At 39.3% G+C, this 17,934-nt stretch overlaps 1 protein-coding gene across 1 annotated transcript in view; it reads right to left on the bottom strand.

Annotated features, from left to right (window-relative positions):
- Positions 1 to 1,083: 1,083 nt before the first annotated feature.
- Positions 1,084 to 17,934, bottom strand: part of IPMK (inositol polyphosphate multikinase) — a 44,358-nt gene continuing 27,507 nt past the window's right edge. The window contains exons 4-6 of the mRNA XM_080401690.1: positions 16,689 to 16,861; positions 7,842 to 7,923; positions 1,084 to 6,827 (exon numbers count right to left, since the gene is read on the bottom strand). Of these exons, the coding sequence (XP_080257816.1) occupies positions 6,193 to 6,827; positions 7,842 to 7,923; positions 16,689 to 16,861 (890 nt within the window). The 3' untranslated portion in view covers positions 1,084 to 6,192. The remainder of the gene's footprint in view (positions 6,828 to 7,841; positions 7,924 to 16,688; positions 16,862 to 17,934) is intronic.

The raw sequence follows: 17,934 nt of genomic DNA, 5'->3' as shown, positions 1-17,934 counted from the left end.
TAAGCAACCATGTACACAGCCTCTCATGGACCTGTTTTCCAGAATGAGTTTAAAAGATTACGGAAACCTTAAATTGCTTATGTAGGACATCTGCATGTAACTCATTTACCTAAAGGTACAGTGTAAAAATAAGACTACTGTGCTCTGTATTACAAAACAATTTTAAGCGTTGTCTGCAAATATCCCTTAGCCCAAAACAACTATTAATTGGCACCAACTGTGCCAATTACAACCATGATGCCATCAGTTGATTAATTTTAGTTTTCGCATCTGCAAAGCAATAACTCCGTTGCCTGCCTTAACATAGGCAGTAAATTCTGTCATACACAGCTCAGATTACGTCCTGTTTGAAGACAACACAGATTCCTGCTTTACAACCCTGAGCACAACGGACAAGCTTTTGCGCTTCGTCATCTCTGCCTTCCTTTTACTGCCCAACTACTCACCCTCTTCTGAAAGGACAAGGGAAAAAAAAAAAAAGTCAGCTTTAACACCCTCAACCTGTGATTTTCACAGCTTTCAAGCAAATACTAAAGGTAACCTTAAGGTTCAATTCTGCTGGAGTAAAACAGCCATTTCCTAACTGCTCACCGAGGCCTGTCCCATATTTATGAAAAATCCACAACCCCCACACCCACGCCCACTGAGGATGGCTTTGTCCTTTCCAATCCTCTTTCCATTCAGAGAAGCACTTCCTAGCAGGTAAGAAAGTTTTAGGAAAAACTCTGGTGTACTGCTATGGAAACCAAATACAACACAAACCAACAGAAAATCATGGACTGTTGTGTTTTTGGGGTTTTTTTTGATGTTTTGGTGGGGTTTTTGTGTGTGGATTTGGATTTTTTTTTCCTTTTAATTTTTTAGAGGTGTCTCTTGTATGCCAAGGCAGGTATGCCTAACAACGGTAATGCATGGCATGACAAAAATACAGTGGTAAAGCAAAGCTGGTACATCCAAGGTAAATACCCATTATAAAGTGCACAGAAGAGAGGAGAAAAAGAGGGATTAATCAGTGCAGGTATAGTCAAGAAAATTTTCTCAACAATCTTCCTGTATGAAAAAGAAACCAATTATACTTGCAAGTCACTTGCAGAAAGTTTTAATAATTTGCCAAATATACAGCTATTAGAATTATCCTAAATATCACTTATAATTAAGTTACAAAAGTTGGTAGATAGCACATAGTACAATATTCTATAAAATAAACACATTTATTAACAATACCCCCTGCAGTCCAATAATGGAAAAAAATAGCAAATGAAATTACAAAGACATACAAATTAGAGGAGATTGAGTGACGGCTTTAGACACTTGAATCAAATAAACTAAGACTAGGCTAGATACATTCATCCATCAAGCATAATTAATGTAGACTTTTAGATTCTGAAAACAATTAACACAACATCAGGTGCAATTTCACATGCTTTCATTTACCTTCCAGTACAGTTCCCAGAGAATTAAAGTGCCTTTGTGCACCCTAGTTTCATTTATGGTCAGGTGCAACACACATCATATTTGGAAATTACTTCATAGGTCACTTTTTTAAAAAAATAACTATTTGAACCAATGTACACAATTCAAACTAAGGTGGTTTTACAGTACTTCTATTTGCTGTTGGATGTCATATAACAAATTAAACTCCAAATACATGGGGCCCATCTCCACTAAGCAAGACTACACTGAAAGATGTTTCTTGAAGTGCTTTCTGCTGTACAATCCTTAGCTTTTCTCATTTTTTCCCCTTTCAAACACCACTCCATTACATTTTTCCTTTTGATGACAACCCTTTCTGCAGCTTTCATACACAGATGGCTGTGAACATGGCAAAGGGGCAGTATTCGGCCTGTGGCTCTGGGATGGAAGGTACTTCCCATGTAACATCCTGCAAGGCTCTGCTGCAAGTTGATGGGTATGCATGGTATATTAGCCCTGCGAGAGAACTGAAGACACGCAGCCTTTGGATCTTATCCATAGCGGTGACCTGCACTGCAGACCTGACCAGATGCCCTACTCAGGGCTCCTTACAAAAAGCTTCCGTCACTTCCCGCTACGCTACCTTCTTAACCCCAAACCTCCATATTAATTGCAGTACAAAAAGGAAAACTTCATGCAGTGTTGCCATCTCTCACCTTGTCCCCAAGATGTCCCTTTCAGAACACAGGTAACTAAGTTTTACACAACCTCCCATCCAGTCTCACCACTAACATTCTACTACTCCTCTTTCATGGGAAAGGGTGCAAAAGGGAAACTGCATTTCCCACAGTATTTGAGGGATTTTCATGATGTTTTTCAATACCTGCACTTTAAGAGCCATTATGGGGCACAAGTTTTCCAGGAAATAACAATTTCGCTTCTAATTGTTTCACAATGATGCTACAGAAGGTTATTGGTGGCAAGAGCTAAAGAAGGCACTCAGGAGGAAAGCTTACTTGGAGAAAAAAAAGCAGCCACAAAAAATTAGGAGAGAGGATGAACAACTAATCATAACTGTAAACAGCAGATGTGGGTGCAAGTCTCTATCCTTCCACTATCTTCCTATACTCGACAGTACTTCGCACCAGCAAGTAAGAGAAGTTACGATATGAAGTTCAGGCTGTAAGCACCCCCCCGCCTGCCACGAGCAGCACAGGTGGTGCCTTCCCTTCACCACCACTGCTCCCTGTGAGAAGGCCCGCTTTAAACACTGTGTAGTCCAGACCCAGATCAGCAGGAGCTCTCTGCAGGTGAGGAAGTTTTACTGGGGCTCTAGGTGCGTAATACACTAACAGTACTTAAAATAAGTGCACTGAACTATTTCAAGAACATACGCACTCTGTTAAATCAAACTAAGGGGAATTAGTGATCTCCTAATCTACTGAGTACTTCAGAAGTTCTCCATGGAACTATAGGGTTATGGAAGACAATGGTCTGACTACGCATTACAGCAGGAAAAAAACAGTACAAGCTTCATGTGAATCACAACAAAAAGTCTCCACTTCAGTTCCTAAAATTATCTGATTACAGTATTTTAAAATTTCATAATGGCATCGTAATTTTCAATGTAATTTATGCAACAAATTCCATCCATATCCAAAAATAATCATGTATGTAAATGTTTTTTTTATAAAACTCCATACAATTCAAGGTCTCATTAGGTAAGCCTTTACACAATTCTCACAATAACCAAAGTAGAAAGTCTTCAGAAAAGCATATTCTGAGAAAGTACACAAATGACAATGCTTCCCTGAATCTTTCCTTTTGACAATCAACTCTGCTAAATCAAACTCTTATTGCTTAAAATCAAAACAGATGGGTTTCATCAATGACAAGAGCGCTCAGATACACCACACCAGTCTGGGGAAGCGACCTGCTCTCAGTTTTATGAGACAGAAATATCTATATGCCTGGTTACCATTTCCATAAATATTTCCACGTAACTGTCGCCTGTCCTGTACACTTCACACAGACAACAAAAGAAGCATCACTGAGAGGGAGGGAGATCAATGGCAATGCACACATTTATTGGCCAGTACCTCCCTCATCATTTTCCAACTAATTCTGTAATCTGTTCAATGATTTCTGTGAATACATCTCCAACTGTAACTGAAACGAATCCTATCAGATACAAGACACTAGAAATGCCTAATCTAAAATGTGCAAGAACAATGTGAATAACACCTTTGCAGGCTCAGATTCACAGTTGGTACTATGCCAGAGCGTCCCTACAGCAAGCTTTATTTACACAACTCCCAATTAAAAATACTGTTATCGCTCAAGCTACATTTTAAAGTAACAGAAATATATCCATAGTAACTACTGGTAAAAAAACATGATAAAATTATTTATTTTTAATTCAAAATATTCTGACAGTTTAACAATATTCCAGGTGCATTACAAACACTGCCATAATCAACACAACAATCAATACCTAAAGAGCATTCAAACACTGAAGACTTGTATCTTAAAGCAGAGACAGGAGAATGTGCATACTAAAAGCATACAGATAATTTCCCAATAACTGACTTCTTTGAGGCAGATGCCTGATTTTTCCAGCACAAAATGGAGTAAAATCCAGAAGACAAAAGAGAGAATGAATTATAGAAGAAAAAATTCAGATTTAGAAGTGTTTTCCCCCATATTTTCTACAATACATTGTGAATTTATCACACAAGGCCACTACCAGCCTCGACTACTCTAGTGTTCACTATTTACGGGATAGAACTACAAAATCTTAACAGAGAAACCAGCGCTGAAGCAAACAAAACCACAAACTCTTTCCAGAATATGGCTTAAATTAGTTCACAGAGAGTGGGGAATATATTAACTATATGGTGCAGTGGAAATACCAGGTAGGAAAAAAAAAATATATTTCTCATCCTGATATTTTCGCCTCAGCATTCACCACAATTTGCATAATTTTTTTCACCAAAGGTACCACCCTTCCTACAAGCATCATTTCCCATGCTTCAAAAACATCATGTTACCAACAGATGGGTTTCATTCTTGAATGTATTGGCCAATATTAGCTCTAAAGTTTAACCAATATAGTTTTATACGTAATACCCTGTTTCTTCCAACTAACCCAGGCTCTCAAATAGAGCTAAAACTTCAGCTTTATTTAAAACAGCGTATTTGCTTGAAGAAGTATTTCTTTCCAATATAGAAAACAGATGTCAAATCAAGAACTTGCAGACATGTACACAAATGAGTGCATAGTGCAGAACACCATACAGAGAGAGCAGCAAGGCCACAGTGTCACATTAAGTCCACACGTACAAGATGTATGTTTCCAATAACCAAATCCATTCTAAAAAGTTTTATTTTTCTGGGGCTTGCTTAAAGCCTTAGAATCTTGCTCTATGGATGGCAAAACTCCTCCATCCCAACTTTCCATATAGCTGACTATATACGTATGGTACAACAGCCATGTACACAGCATACAGAAGAGACGCACCAAAAATACTTTGGATACATCATCCTGATCTCAAATACTCCATATGAAAATGTGGAATTTTCCTGTGAAAAAGAATGAAGTGGGACAACTTTCAAATTATGCAGCTTGCCTGTGTGTCACTAAGGAAAGAGCTGGCTTTAGCCGAGGGTAAGAGTGTCACAACTCCACTGCAACAAACAGGTACATCTGGTTGCTCCAGGGCTGAACTCTATCTTCGCAGTGAAGGGTCCTTCACCTGTACTGGTCATCGTTTCCAGTTGGTGCTCCCCAGCAGTGGAAAAGTGAAACGCTTGCTGCAAAACTACAAGTGGCAAACAGCTAGAGGAAATCTCTGTATGCTTACTCAAAATGCTTTCTTTCCCCATTCAATTAGTTTGCTTTTAAAAGCAATGTTTTTGGAGAAGGGCCATCAGAACAAAGGAGTGAAGCATTTCCCTTAGTCACAACATCAGACACTCCATTAACATACTGACTTAATCTCCTAAACTGAATTAGTTCCTGGAACATCTCACATTTGCATGTTTTTACTCTTTCTTAGGAACAAACAGTTTCTCTACCAGTTGTGCAGTTTAAGCCTGTGAAAAGTATTTTACTCCAGCATTTTCTTAGCACCTCAACACAAACCACATTGTAGCTTGTCTATGGTGAGCATTGGCTACGGACAACCACCAAGAGTGCCCACACCAGGGCTGAAACAACATTAACATTGTCCTGTGACACTGAAAAGCACTTTTTGATACACTGGCTTCCAGGTCAGACTGCTGACTCAGAACAGGATTTCACTCAAAGTAGGTTAACTCCAGTTATCCAAATACAGTAAACACAAGAGGGCAGTGCTGAGGACATCAATCCTGCACGTTAGTTTTCAGTCCGTTTTCTAAAAACCTGTTAATGGAGATATGGCTCAGTGTCAAGGCTAAGTGGGCAAATGTTATCTACGCTAAAGTTGTTAGGGGAATAGCATAATCCTTCCTTACTGTACAACTGTACGCCTTGGATTTAAGCCAACCACGTATGTTTCATTCTAATTTACCTATCCTGCTTCATCTCAAATATTCTCATCCTTTCACACTTGCTAATTAACGATCAATTATTTTCCTGAGTGAGATTATAAAAAGTTAAACCCTTCTACCAAAAGTACAAAGACAAATAAAATATAGAACAATACAAACCCAGTTATACAGCATTACAAGTGCAGAAATTCTTCGTGTTGTTGCTCTTATTTATCATTGGCCCCAGTAAAAAACATAGCAAAGAATTTAGTTATCCAAAATATTTTTAAGTACTGTGATTAGATTCTTCAGACCATAAATGTAGCCCTCATCCTTTGTGTTGCTAGGGAACACATGAGCAAAATCTATCATTCGGACTTCTACGTTTGCACTTTCCTTGGTCTCTGCTGGCATGTGACAGAAAACTTTTTCCAGTTGGGGTATAACATTTCCGTTCAGATGCTCTTGCGTAATGCATGTGCTGCTTTTCCACACATTGCCTTGCTCCAAGTTTTCAACTTTTAGTGAGAGTTGACTGTGGTGCCTCTTTGAGTATGCCTTTTTGTGAAGTGCATAAAATTTGGACAAGCCTTTACTTACAGAGGCCTCAATTTTTCCATTCTCTGTAGAATTTATTACATGAATATTATTATTATACTCCAGTATGTCTCCACCTGATAACAGTCCTTTGGGCACTCCTCTCTTTTCTGCCAAGGTGACATCACTCAATCGCATGGTCGTTGCCTGACACAAACCTTCATAAACAAACAGTAATGAGCTTGCATAAAAGTTGAGTTGCTTCTGGCCCTCAAACCACTCCAGAATTTTTTCAATCTTCTGAATGCTGGCAGCTATCACATCTTTTCTCAAGCAGTACCCACTGTGGAAAAACTTTGAGATGCCTGCAAGAAATAGACACATTTCAGGATTATTTTCACCTCTGAGAAGAAAATGGGTTTCTTTTCTTTTGGGATTAGAATAGTTCTCTATTTGAAGAAACAGACACCATTCACATAGTTCCCTTTCAGGCAATTATTAACTAAATTAGAAGCACACCATGAACCTCTTGATACCTTCAGTCACCTCACCTGCATAAGGCCAGCTGTATAGTAATACCACAGATACGGCTTGGATTGTAAGTACAACTAACTAATCAATTTATCAATCAAACAATAGATTAACATGATTCCTGTTCCTCGGGTCACTCTAGCAAGTATCTGGGCAGTTTTGGGCAAGGACCCTTTAAATTCCCCAGGAACAAACAAGCTCAAGCAGCTCTTTATCATGGGTGACAGAGCTAAGTTAGTACCAGGTCTGGAGAGGGGGGTGTTTGGGCATCTGTACTTCTGTCCCTCCACGAGGAATAGATGTCAACTAATAAGTAGTTTGAAACAGTTATCACCCAACAGCTATATGATGGTAGCTTTTTTATTTATTGTTAATGTAGAGCAACATACAGATTGACTTCAACCAAGAAAGTCCTGTAAATTGAAAGATGCAATTATAGCAGCTTGCTACTATAAAAACCTGGACATATTCACAGAAGGCAACCAGAAGAAAAAATATGCTTATTATAAAAATATTTATTAATTCTAAAATATTTCTATTTAACTATAGTTTCAAAGCTGCAAAGAAACTGAATTCTACGACTACCACCCCCTTCGTAGTGGTAAAAGACAGGATGAGAAAATTCCTATAGTTGACACTGCTGTTATATCCAACTGCAAAATTAATGTAGGATCAACAAGCAGTTCCAATGATACAGGAAACAGCTAAAGACCCACCTGGCAAGAGGAGGAAAAAAAGACTTTTAGAAGGGGAACACAAGAGATTACTTTTGCCATACCATTCAATAAGTAAGTAAGTAAAGGAAAAACAACCAAGAGCACCAAACCCTGACACACAAACTCCCTTACCATCCTTTACTGTTTCCTTTGTCAAGCTCCTTCCATAGTGCTGGTTTTGCGTCTCATAGCTGTCAGAAGAGACATGGTAAACCTGCAAGAAACAAGGAGATAACTCTGTACTTATTTGAAACAACCAGTATTTCCGCAGAGCTAAGAGACACCTTAAGACAGGCTACAAAACCTTTGGTTCCCTGTACCCTCCCGCAGACTGAAGTTGCTTGCGGCGGCCAGCACTGCCCTCTAGTATGCTCATCTGCAAGGGCCTCCCCTTCACATCCTGGGGTCTATGCTGCAGCTTTCCGGCCTTAGAAAGACCATCACGTTGGCAAAAAACAACGTATCCATTAAGGGAAAACACTTTATATGGCACCTCCCTTGAAAATAAACGCTAAGACTTGAAACTGTGGTACTCCTACCCATGCGACTATGACTATTAAATCAGTAATATGTAACAAGCTACAAAATTCAATGCAATTATTTTGCATTCTTAAAACTATAACAATATTTAGCACAACAGCAAAACATATCACACGACCAAGAAGGCCTAGCTCCGTGTGAAACCCACCCGAAACTACAGGTTAATAGTAAATATATATATACATATACACACTAAATAAACGACAGCAGCCCAGTGAAAGCTCGGTTCCAGCCTGGATAGCAGTACATCACCACTTGCCTGAAAGGGAGGCAACTCGTATGGGTACAGTTTTGTCCATATCAGGAATTGTACAAGCTCAACAACTTAATTCAAAAGTGTTTTACAGAGATACATTTTCTCTCTAACTGAAATAATTTCCATAGCAGTTATGTGCCAGCCAGCCAGGCCCAAGTATAATTTGTTTATGAGAGTGCAGACAATTCTTATTTGCAGAAATAATGGTGTTACCAAGCAGGCAGTTGTCTCTGGCAGAAACTTTGTGCTTGGCATTTGTTCAGACCACCCAACCCTGCGGCACCCATCCTGGCTGCAGTGCTCTGCCCTCCCTTCACCCGCCCTAAAAAGAAAGGATCCCATGGCAAGCAAGTCGGGGTGGACTGGTGAGGCACCTGTCCCCAATTCCCTCCTTTGAGGTCTTTTTCTTGCTGTAATCCACAGAGGAAGTTCAGGGCAATGAAACATCAGTGCATAAAAGGAGGTACATGAGCAGTAACAAAAAAAAAAATAAATATATCAATTCCTTGTTTTCATAGCAGCCCCCACCCTGCCCAAATCCTCTGCCCCCATCCAAACCACACCAAGCACAGTATGAAAACATAGGTTCATATGTTAACTCCCTCTTCGCAAAGTAGCTGGGAAGAAAAGTCTCAAATAGTTCCTGTTTTGACAATAAGACAGAATTAATTAAATTCAGGGTCCCCAAGGAACTTAAATCACAGTGTGTGGAAACTGATTTAAGTCATCAACCCTGAGCAGAAGGGGCAGTAAATAATTCTGTTTATTCTAAATAACAGTTGTAAGCCTGAATGTTTCAACTTGCTTGGTAGCAAAGACACTTCCCACTGTTATGATTCCTATTTCCACTGTTATGATACATACAGAAACTGAGGCCCTGATGTCTATAAATTGCAGATGAGAATAGCAGAGGTGAGTTATTCTGAAACAGCATCTGAGTAGTGAAATTCCTGGTTTCATGAAAACAATCATTTTTCACACACACACACCCCCTTTTTTTTTTTTTCAAAGCACAGAAGAGATATACAGCATACAACGTCTGAACCAAAAGATTACTTCCATAAATACCCCGGGTACCAAAGCTACTTTCAAAAACATACCTAAAGTTTCAAAACTCTTTTGAAGAGCATCAAGCCAAAAGTAATTAAATAAAGCAAGAACTACATCGCTTAGAAAGAGGGTCAAGAGTCTGATGACTGCATCTAAGTTTTCACTAGCCATGTCTTCATCTTAATAGTATTAAGTGTTCTCTTTTAGTTGGTCTAGGGGCAGCTTCCTCCATACACCAGCACTGCAGCACGCTCCTCAACGAATAACCTTGTTTACAAGAACCTTATCGCTTCCATGAAGGAGCTAACAGTTTTTGCGACGTGGGCACTTGCTCAAAAACGCTGATTAAGATCTGCAAGCTCATTTTGTTTTCCAAAGAAAAGCTGGAGCAGCACATAAGCCCCCTGTGCTTCTGAGCTGGGTTTCCCATGAAGCTACTCTATCTCTTCTCATAATTTGCACAAAACCATTCCCCCCATATGGCTTTCTATATAGTTTAAAAATACCCAGGCAGATGTGCATGTTTTGCATTAACAGTGCATTTTTAAATATACAAAACAGTCGATGACAAACTAGCAGGTCCCGCACACATACCAAACAGTGTAATGTATATATTTAACTATCTTGTTAACAAGCAGACTCAGAAAACCCTCAGTTACCAGCGGGCTTGACTGCAGACAGTAGTATTAAAGGAAAACACATACAGGTAATTGTGTAAGTATTCTCCATGTTAGCCAAAGAGCTGTCTCTCAATACTGCTTCAAGCAGTATTCAACTGCAAGGAGGTGACTATTCGAAACGTTCCTGGAAAACCTCAACCAAATACAAATAAATTAAGTCCCATCCTGATAGCAGAGGAACAGAAACCCAAGCTCAAACAAAAATAAACTTTCACCAGTTCTTGCTTCACCCACACCTACCCCTGCAAACACAGCTATGGCCGGTGCTGTAGTAGCAGAAGAGTACGATGAACTTCGTAAATCTACAGACCTCTTGCTTCCCTGTGCTTTTGTTCACTCCATTACCGCTGCTAGTCTGCTTCTAACCCTTCCCAAAAGGCTATTTCCCTTTGAACCAACTTTGTTGTAGCTGTCTGTACTAGCCCACTTCTGTCAAACGATGACAAGTCAAGTAAGTCAAATCTGTAACCTTAACAGTGGCTGAAAATTTATTAGACAGGAAAATTTTATTTCTTGTCCACCCACCACAGGTTGTTACGTGTTTGCTCTGTATTCACAACGAGTTTCAGTGTATAGTGCATGGCAAAGAAAACTTTACATCACCTTCAACAAAACTCCCACTTTATCAATGATTTTTGTACGTTCTTACTACACACCACCAGTGCGGCCTAGGCCGACAATGTGAAGGCTCCTCCTCGTGCCTACAAGCAGCTCCCAGTCCGCGAGGTTTCTGTAGGAACATAAACTGGAATCCAGCATGCCAACGGGTTCAGTGTTTTAACTAGTAGCAGTAGGAACTCTGTGTGGGCAGCACATAAAAAAATCCAGGTGATTAACTGTCACGGGAAATTACCTTTAGACTTTTCTCAACCTGCACTTGGCTTTTATTTCCCCATGAGGTGTTGAGTTATTGCTGTTTGCACATGCACACATATTTTTGTACCCTTTTTTTCAATTATGGTTAGCTCACCTGACATTCTCAAACTGAGGGAAACCTTGAACTACTAAGTTGGTCCAGTGTGGCTTTTAAAAAGGCACAACCCTTGTAAGATCTCAACAGTTTGGAAACCTTGCAGCTGCGGCTTTAGGAAATAAAGCTGAAGACAGGGTTGAGGAAAACAAGTATCAAATGTTATGTCGTGTTGTTTACAGAAATTCAGTACTGACTTCCATGGCAAGGCAGAAAAATACACACTGTTCAAATACTTATCTGTGGCAACTCCCCAACTTCCAGAAACTATGATTTAAATACATATTAATTAAGACTAGCCTGTTTGGTGGAGATACAGCTAGCACAAATAAAAATATCTATTAACTAACTCACAGAGCTCTTTCAGATCTGCAAAAAATAATAACCAATCCACATCGCTGAAACTGGGGGGAGAAAAATCCCTATTCTGAGCAGGCTCATACGGTACTGCAGAGGGGCACCTGCAAAGCACCGGCTAACCCGACTGCACACACGCGGGGACTCGCGCCACTGATGTCCCTACGCACTAGCTGGTGCCTGGGAAGCTCCTGCGGAGCTCCTGGTGCCCATCCCTGCTTCCCCACACACCCCGCGAGGGCAGCCTGGGTCCTGCTCCTCTAAGCGAGGACACTGAGGTTAGATAGATGCTCTGACACCGAGACACCCAGATGTCAATGGGGAAAGGGCCGAGATGTCCACCCCCCGTATTTTTTCCATAAACATGCTTAATGGTCACCCCTATTTTACACTCACACAGGTAAGAGTGAGCGAGTGTTTAAATGTTACACAGAGTTTTCTGTTTACAGCAAGGCACCTCTGCCCTCACAACTGGCATCAGAAGGTCAGTACCCAGCCTGCTGCCAAAACTGGAGCCAAGCTGAAAGTGGGAGTAAGCAGGCAGCACCCCAGTGAACGCAAGGGCATCCAACATCAGCATCAGACCAGCACCTTTGCAGGGACTAACTCCAGCGCCAGGCCGAGGCCCACCCCCACAACCTGGCACCTTTTACCTGGACATCACGATTATCCCTAGGTAAATATACAAGTTCCCTTCATGTCTGAAGAACCAAGGTTCCTCTGCAGTCCTGTGATGTCTCAGGGACCGATCCTGCCACAGTGGAAGATTTAAACACTGAGTTTTAACAAGCCTTATCTTTTCTTTTCCAAAATTAAAACAAGAATTTGAAGAAAAAAATTACAAAAGGATAAGTTTAAAAAAATACTCTTATTTCATAGTACTGCTTTATAGTAATGCTACAACACCAGTACTGCTGCTGAGAGCATGCCCATATAGCTAAATCCGTTTATCGAAACACACATACACACCTTTTAAAAAACAAAACAAACAACCCAAACAACCCCCCCCAACATTATGATGTCATTGCTACACTACAAGTGACAGAAGTACACACATCCCTGCTTGTTGCTGGCTGGAAAATTCAGCCTAGGAAGGATGCATTCCTGCTCCCCCACTTCTAAGGCTGTACTTACATATTATTCTGTCTGCTTTGTCAAATATTAGAAGAACAAAGAAGCAGAGTGCTTTATATGATCAAGTACACCACCAAATGCTTTTACAATCAATACAATATTTTAGTAAGGTCCTTACATAAGTAAGTTGTAGAATGAAATTATGTTTAGACTAACTGACTGAAAAAAAGACTAATAATCTCCTTAATAGAAGAAGTAACAACACTCCAGGTAAATCATGAACCATTTTAAAAATAGCTAAATACATTATTTTGGACTCCCACAACTTCCACAGAGCACCTCAATAGAATGTATTTCTTTTATGCCTCCTTTTTATATAAGGGGGTGAAGGAAGGAGCCATGTCTCGTCTCATCCATGATCAGCTTTTTCCAAACAGAGGAAATCTTATTAGCCATAAGGACACAAGTGGACCAGCTGTCATACACACAACAAGTCCTTCATGTAAGGAAAAACTGCTGGGGGGAAAAAAAAAAAAAAAAAAAGCAAGCCAGGGTAACCATCTGCTAAAACTTGCCCGAGAGGATGACAGATTAATCTCCTGAACTCTACAAATGAAGTACTGCTGCAAGATACCCTTCAATTCACCAGCAGGTGCCAGACTCCATGGAATTGCCGCATTCAGTTCTGCAGAGTAGATTCAGCACCATCAGACTGAGAAACAGATGAGCCAGTCAATGGCAAGAACCAGGGAGTGAAAGCAGAAAGGGGGAAAAGCAGAGGAGGCGGAGATACGAAGAGGTAACAAAGCCAGCAGAGAAAACCCAACAAGAGCCTTGAGTTACTGCTCTTTTCAACCACTGCAGACATCTATTTCCAGACTTTTGGGTTTGTTTGGTTTTTGTTTTCCCAGGGCTTTTGGTTGGTTCCTTTGGTTTGCTGGGGGTTTCACTTGTTGGGTGGTTTTGTGTTTTTGTTTTTTTAGTTTCGGGGTGCTCTGCGTTTAGTTTTTGTTTTGTCTAGCTGTTTTCTTGAACATCAAAGACTGAATTATACTTATAAACGTAAAAAACAACCAGCTGATTAGTTTTTACTGTCGAAGAATATGAACACTAGATGCAGGATTTAATAGCTTTATTACTCCTCCCTTCCCAAATCTTGTTATTAACACATCAGAGCTTATGAAAATTACGATACTAGAAAGGTTTCATAAAGAACTCAGAAAACGGCCTCAGCTACCGGCAGTTTTAAAATAGCTTGCAGGAACATGTGCTGCAGATTAGGAAATTCACTTGTAAAAACAGCTTTAATGAGGTATATGCATTACTGCATGCAATAGTTCATAGGCACAAGCAGTAAAAATAGATGATGGATTATACTGGTCAAGTTATATGATCACCAGTTTATGATTTAAAAACATGTTTCAGAAATATTATGGACTACGTGATCTTGCAATCAAGATGTTCTGGAAGAAAAAAAACGAAAACCTGCAGACATCAGGAATTATGGATTCTGAATGGATTGCAAATCCGAAATGAGATCACAACCCACACATTCTGCTTGTGTTCAGCAGCATACAAAATACTCTATTTTTAATATTGCTTTCACTGCAATGATAATTCTTATATATTTAAATTTTACTGTTGAAACCATACTGTAAACTTGTATTTTTGCTATTGGAACTGCACCTTAGTTTTCCAACTTCTATTTAAACTCTCACTAATAACAAATCTATGTCCTCTTCTGTTAAAGAAACGGTTCCACTAAATATGAAATTGGGTTTCTAACAAAGCCATTGAAATGACTATTTTCTAAATGCATTTCTATGCACTTATTCTGTCTACTCAGTGCATTAAGATGAATGTAGTTTAGCATATGCCAAATGCCAGAGCCATGTACGTAAATCAAAGCTCTGCCAGATAGGAGACTTGCTTCTTTTAAAGACAAACCATACATATTCTATATATAAATAGATGACTCTTCATTTACCAGTACATTGAAAAAAAAAGGAAAAAGCACTGTATCAATGTCTTTTGGGGTGAAAACCCACTATAAATAAATTTTTGGGGTAAAAAACCCCACTTGTATCACATTTTTGCTTGTATCTCTTAATGACAGTTTATAAGCGTACTTTAAAAAACACAGATAACTACATTTTCTATTTTTCCTGGGCCCCTTTCTTGCTTTTCTAAAATAGAAACTTAATAAACAAGCCCACCTCCGTGTTAAAAACAACACTGAACAGAGAGATTTAAAAACAAAATGCTCTGCTTTCTGAATAGTGTTGTACCATGTTTTGTCCAGCAAACACCAGCAACCTTCACCCAGCACGTCAGCCGTTACAGGCAGCAAATGCCCAGCAGAGTGTTTTACATTATGGCCAGAATCTTACAAATATAAAAGCAAGCAGACAGGTAGAGAGCACCCCACAATCAAGAGGCAGCAAGCTGAGCAGAGAAAATGCCTCATGAAATGCGACTTTGCTAAGTATTGCATGAGTGGAGGTGGAACCTTTTGAATTCTTTTAGGAAAATAATTTCCAACATGCAATTTGGTACCAAAGGCACAAAACAAATGTCATCTAGTCAAACATCAGATGGGAAACTGCAACGTTTTGGGGAACCATCATTATACATACAGTTTGAATTAGGGAATCGAAAGAATTTCTTCAACAGGATAATGACACCAATAAATGACAATGTTGGAAACAACAGTCACAAGCAAACACACTGTGGAAGCAAGCATTCATTTCTTTTGCACTGTCACGAAACAAAGGATGAGAAGTACATTGTTATACACGAGATAAGAAAGGTTATGTAACAACATAAGCCAAATCCAAAGCTATAATCTCCAGCCTTCTTTCTCCATCTAAACTGTTTGACTGTTTTTTGACTCGACTCCCACGTTCTCTCTCATAAGCTTACATAATTACTGCTCATGACCACTATAATTTATAGCTGTAGAAGCTTATCTCAAGACAGAGTTAAGGCCGAGAGCCTAGGCAATTAAGTACAAAACATTACAGAGATATTACAATTATTTCAAACAATGATGCAACCTGTGTGCTGTTGCTATCTAACAGCAAAGAGCAAGCTTATCAAAAGTCTTCAACCATTTATGCTTGTTGATGCAGAGCTTAAGAAGCCCTGGCTTTGTGTACATGAGAAGGAAGAAAAAAAAAATCTCATATCAAAAAGGAAATTATTCTTGTGCCAATCACAGCAGAAAAAAATTACTTTAAATGCATTGCATCAGGAATTCATTACTGACATCAACACCTCTGCTTCTGATGCATAAATGTTCTGGACAGCTTTTCTTTATGTTGAAGTTTTAGAGTAGCCAACACACAAATACTGAATCTCCCATTTTTCTCCTCAAGATTTAGTACAGGCATCTGCAGGGGCTTATCCATCTGAAATTAACCTTCAACTGAGAGCTGTTCCTCCAGAACGTAAGAGTTTTTTTCCTGATGGAAAGCTTTTTTAAATGCAGAACATAAGCAGCTATTTCTAGCTACATGCATCATTTGTCAAAGCTAACTTACTCTTCGCTAAATAGAAAAATTACATTTTAAATTTTTTTTTTTTAAATCAACATGAAAAATTTGGAGACAATTTATCATTATTACAAAGACTGGTTCAGTACATAACACTCTGCTATAAGCCTAAAAGTAAAACAAAACAAAAAAATTATAAATTGAAATGTTTAAAAGTCCCAACCCCTTTCTTGTACACGCATACAGAACCGAGGTTGCAAACAGATTCCCAGGAGGGACACAGCCAAGTTAAACACCTGCTGTGAACAAGAGTAGTCTTTTGGAACATATTTCACACAACACTTGATACCAATACTACCAACATATTCAGGTAACATTTTATTTACACAGAACTCCAGAGGATTGTCATTTGCTAAAAAAAAGAACAAAAAAACCCAAAACACAAACTACCAAAAAAACCCAAACCAAAACAAACCCAAACCCCTACTACCTGCTCTATGTGGTGTGGGACAACAGGCCAGAGCATAAGCTGAATTTGAAAACAAAACATGTTCTTACCCTCATGCCAAGAACCAAAAAGCCAATCTCTTCCATCAGCGGGTACTTGCTGACCTGCTGCTGTATCTTCTCAGCTGAAGCATATGGATCATAACTTTTCTGACCTATTTTTACATCCATTATGCAAGGCTTATTAAACTTACGGGTCACATCTTCCAGTTTTAGATACGTATCTGTTAAAAAGACAAAACTTTCATAAACAGTGGGTCAAAGCAAAATAATTATATAATTTCTGCTGAGCTTCTGTGGAGGAAGGAGACTAGTTCATGGCTTAACATCATATGAGTTCTTTAAAAGTCAAATTTGCCTCGGAACACAGACTAAATATCATGGTCATTGACACCCACAAATTCTCTTGGCATTAAGTTCTAAATGCCGTATTGTTTAGAAAATTGTATACAATTAAAGTGTGCTAACCTAGCACTCAAATTCAAATCATTGCTCACATGAAATGAATGAGTAGCTTTTATTATGCCATTAACATACTTCAAATAGCATTAATAAGCACATACAAAAGCAGGTTACTACATGGCCAGTTTTGCAGTGGAGACTGCGTTCTCTTTCTGTGTGTGAAAGGGCTAGAATTAAAACTGCAATTTTTCTTTAATTAAAAAAATTAAATTAAAATTTCAGACTTGTACACCACAGGGGTCAAAATGCATCTCGCTTTTCTTTTTATCCTACTCCCATCTGTGCTCATTTCTCACAGCACACCGTTTGGGGAAAACAATCCTCAAATCCTAGGCTGCCTTTCATCTGTTTCCAGAAGTTCCTTTGGGAGGGTGGGTGGACCAAAAAACCCCAAACCCTTGGAGTGCCTGAAGATTTAAAGGACCATCTAAACCCTGGTCAAACTGGTTTATGCTTTTCTCCGGTACACCCAAGAAATTATTACCACCATGATTGCCAGAACACAGCAAAAACACAAGATTCAGTAACTGCTTGACTCTGACAGCTCTGCTTGGACAAGGTTGCACAGATCTCCGGCACTTGCCAGCACACAACAGACACCAAGACAAGACACAGCATTAACACACATCTCATTCTTCCCATCTGTGTCTGCAAATCCATCCGTTATCAGCCACAAACTTCACATTAAAGTTTGGTTTTCTTTCAAGTACAGCCTGTTACATCAGTGTGTTTCTTTGGCTTTAGGGCAATCTGAATACACAAAACCATTATAGTATTCCCCATTCCTGCAGCATAACCTAAAATGAGATTGCCAAAGAAAGCAAAATGAATTCAA

Source organism: Falco punctatus (assembly GCF_963210335.1).
Source record: "Falco punctatus genome assembly, chromosome: 9".
Taxonomy (NCBI): domain Eukaryota; kingdom Metazoa; phylum Chordata; class Aves; order Falconiformes; family Falconidae; genus Falco; species Falco punctatus.
The sequence above is the reverse complement of the archived record's forward strand: the minus strand, read 5'-3'. Positions and strand labels throughout refer to the sequence as shown.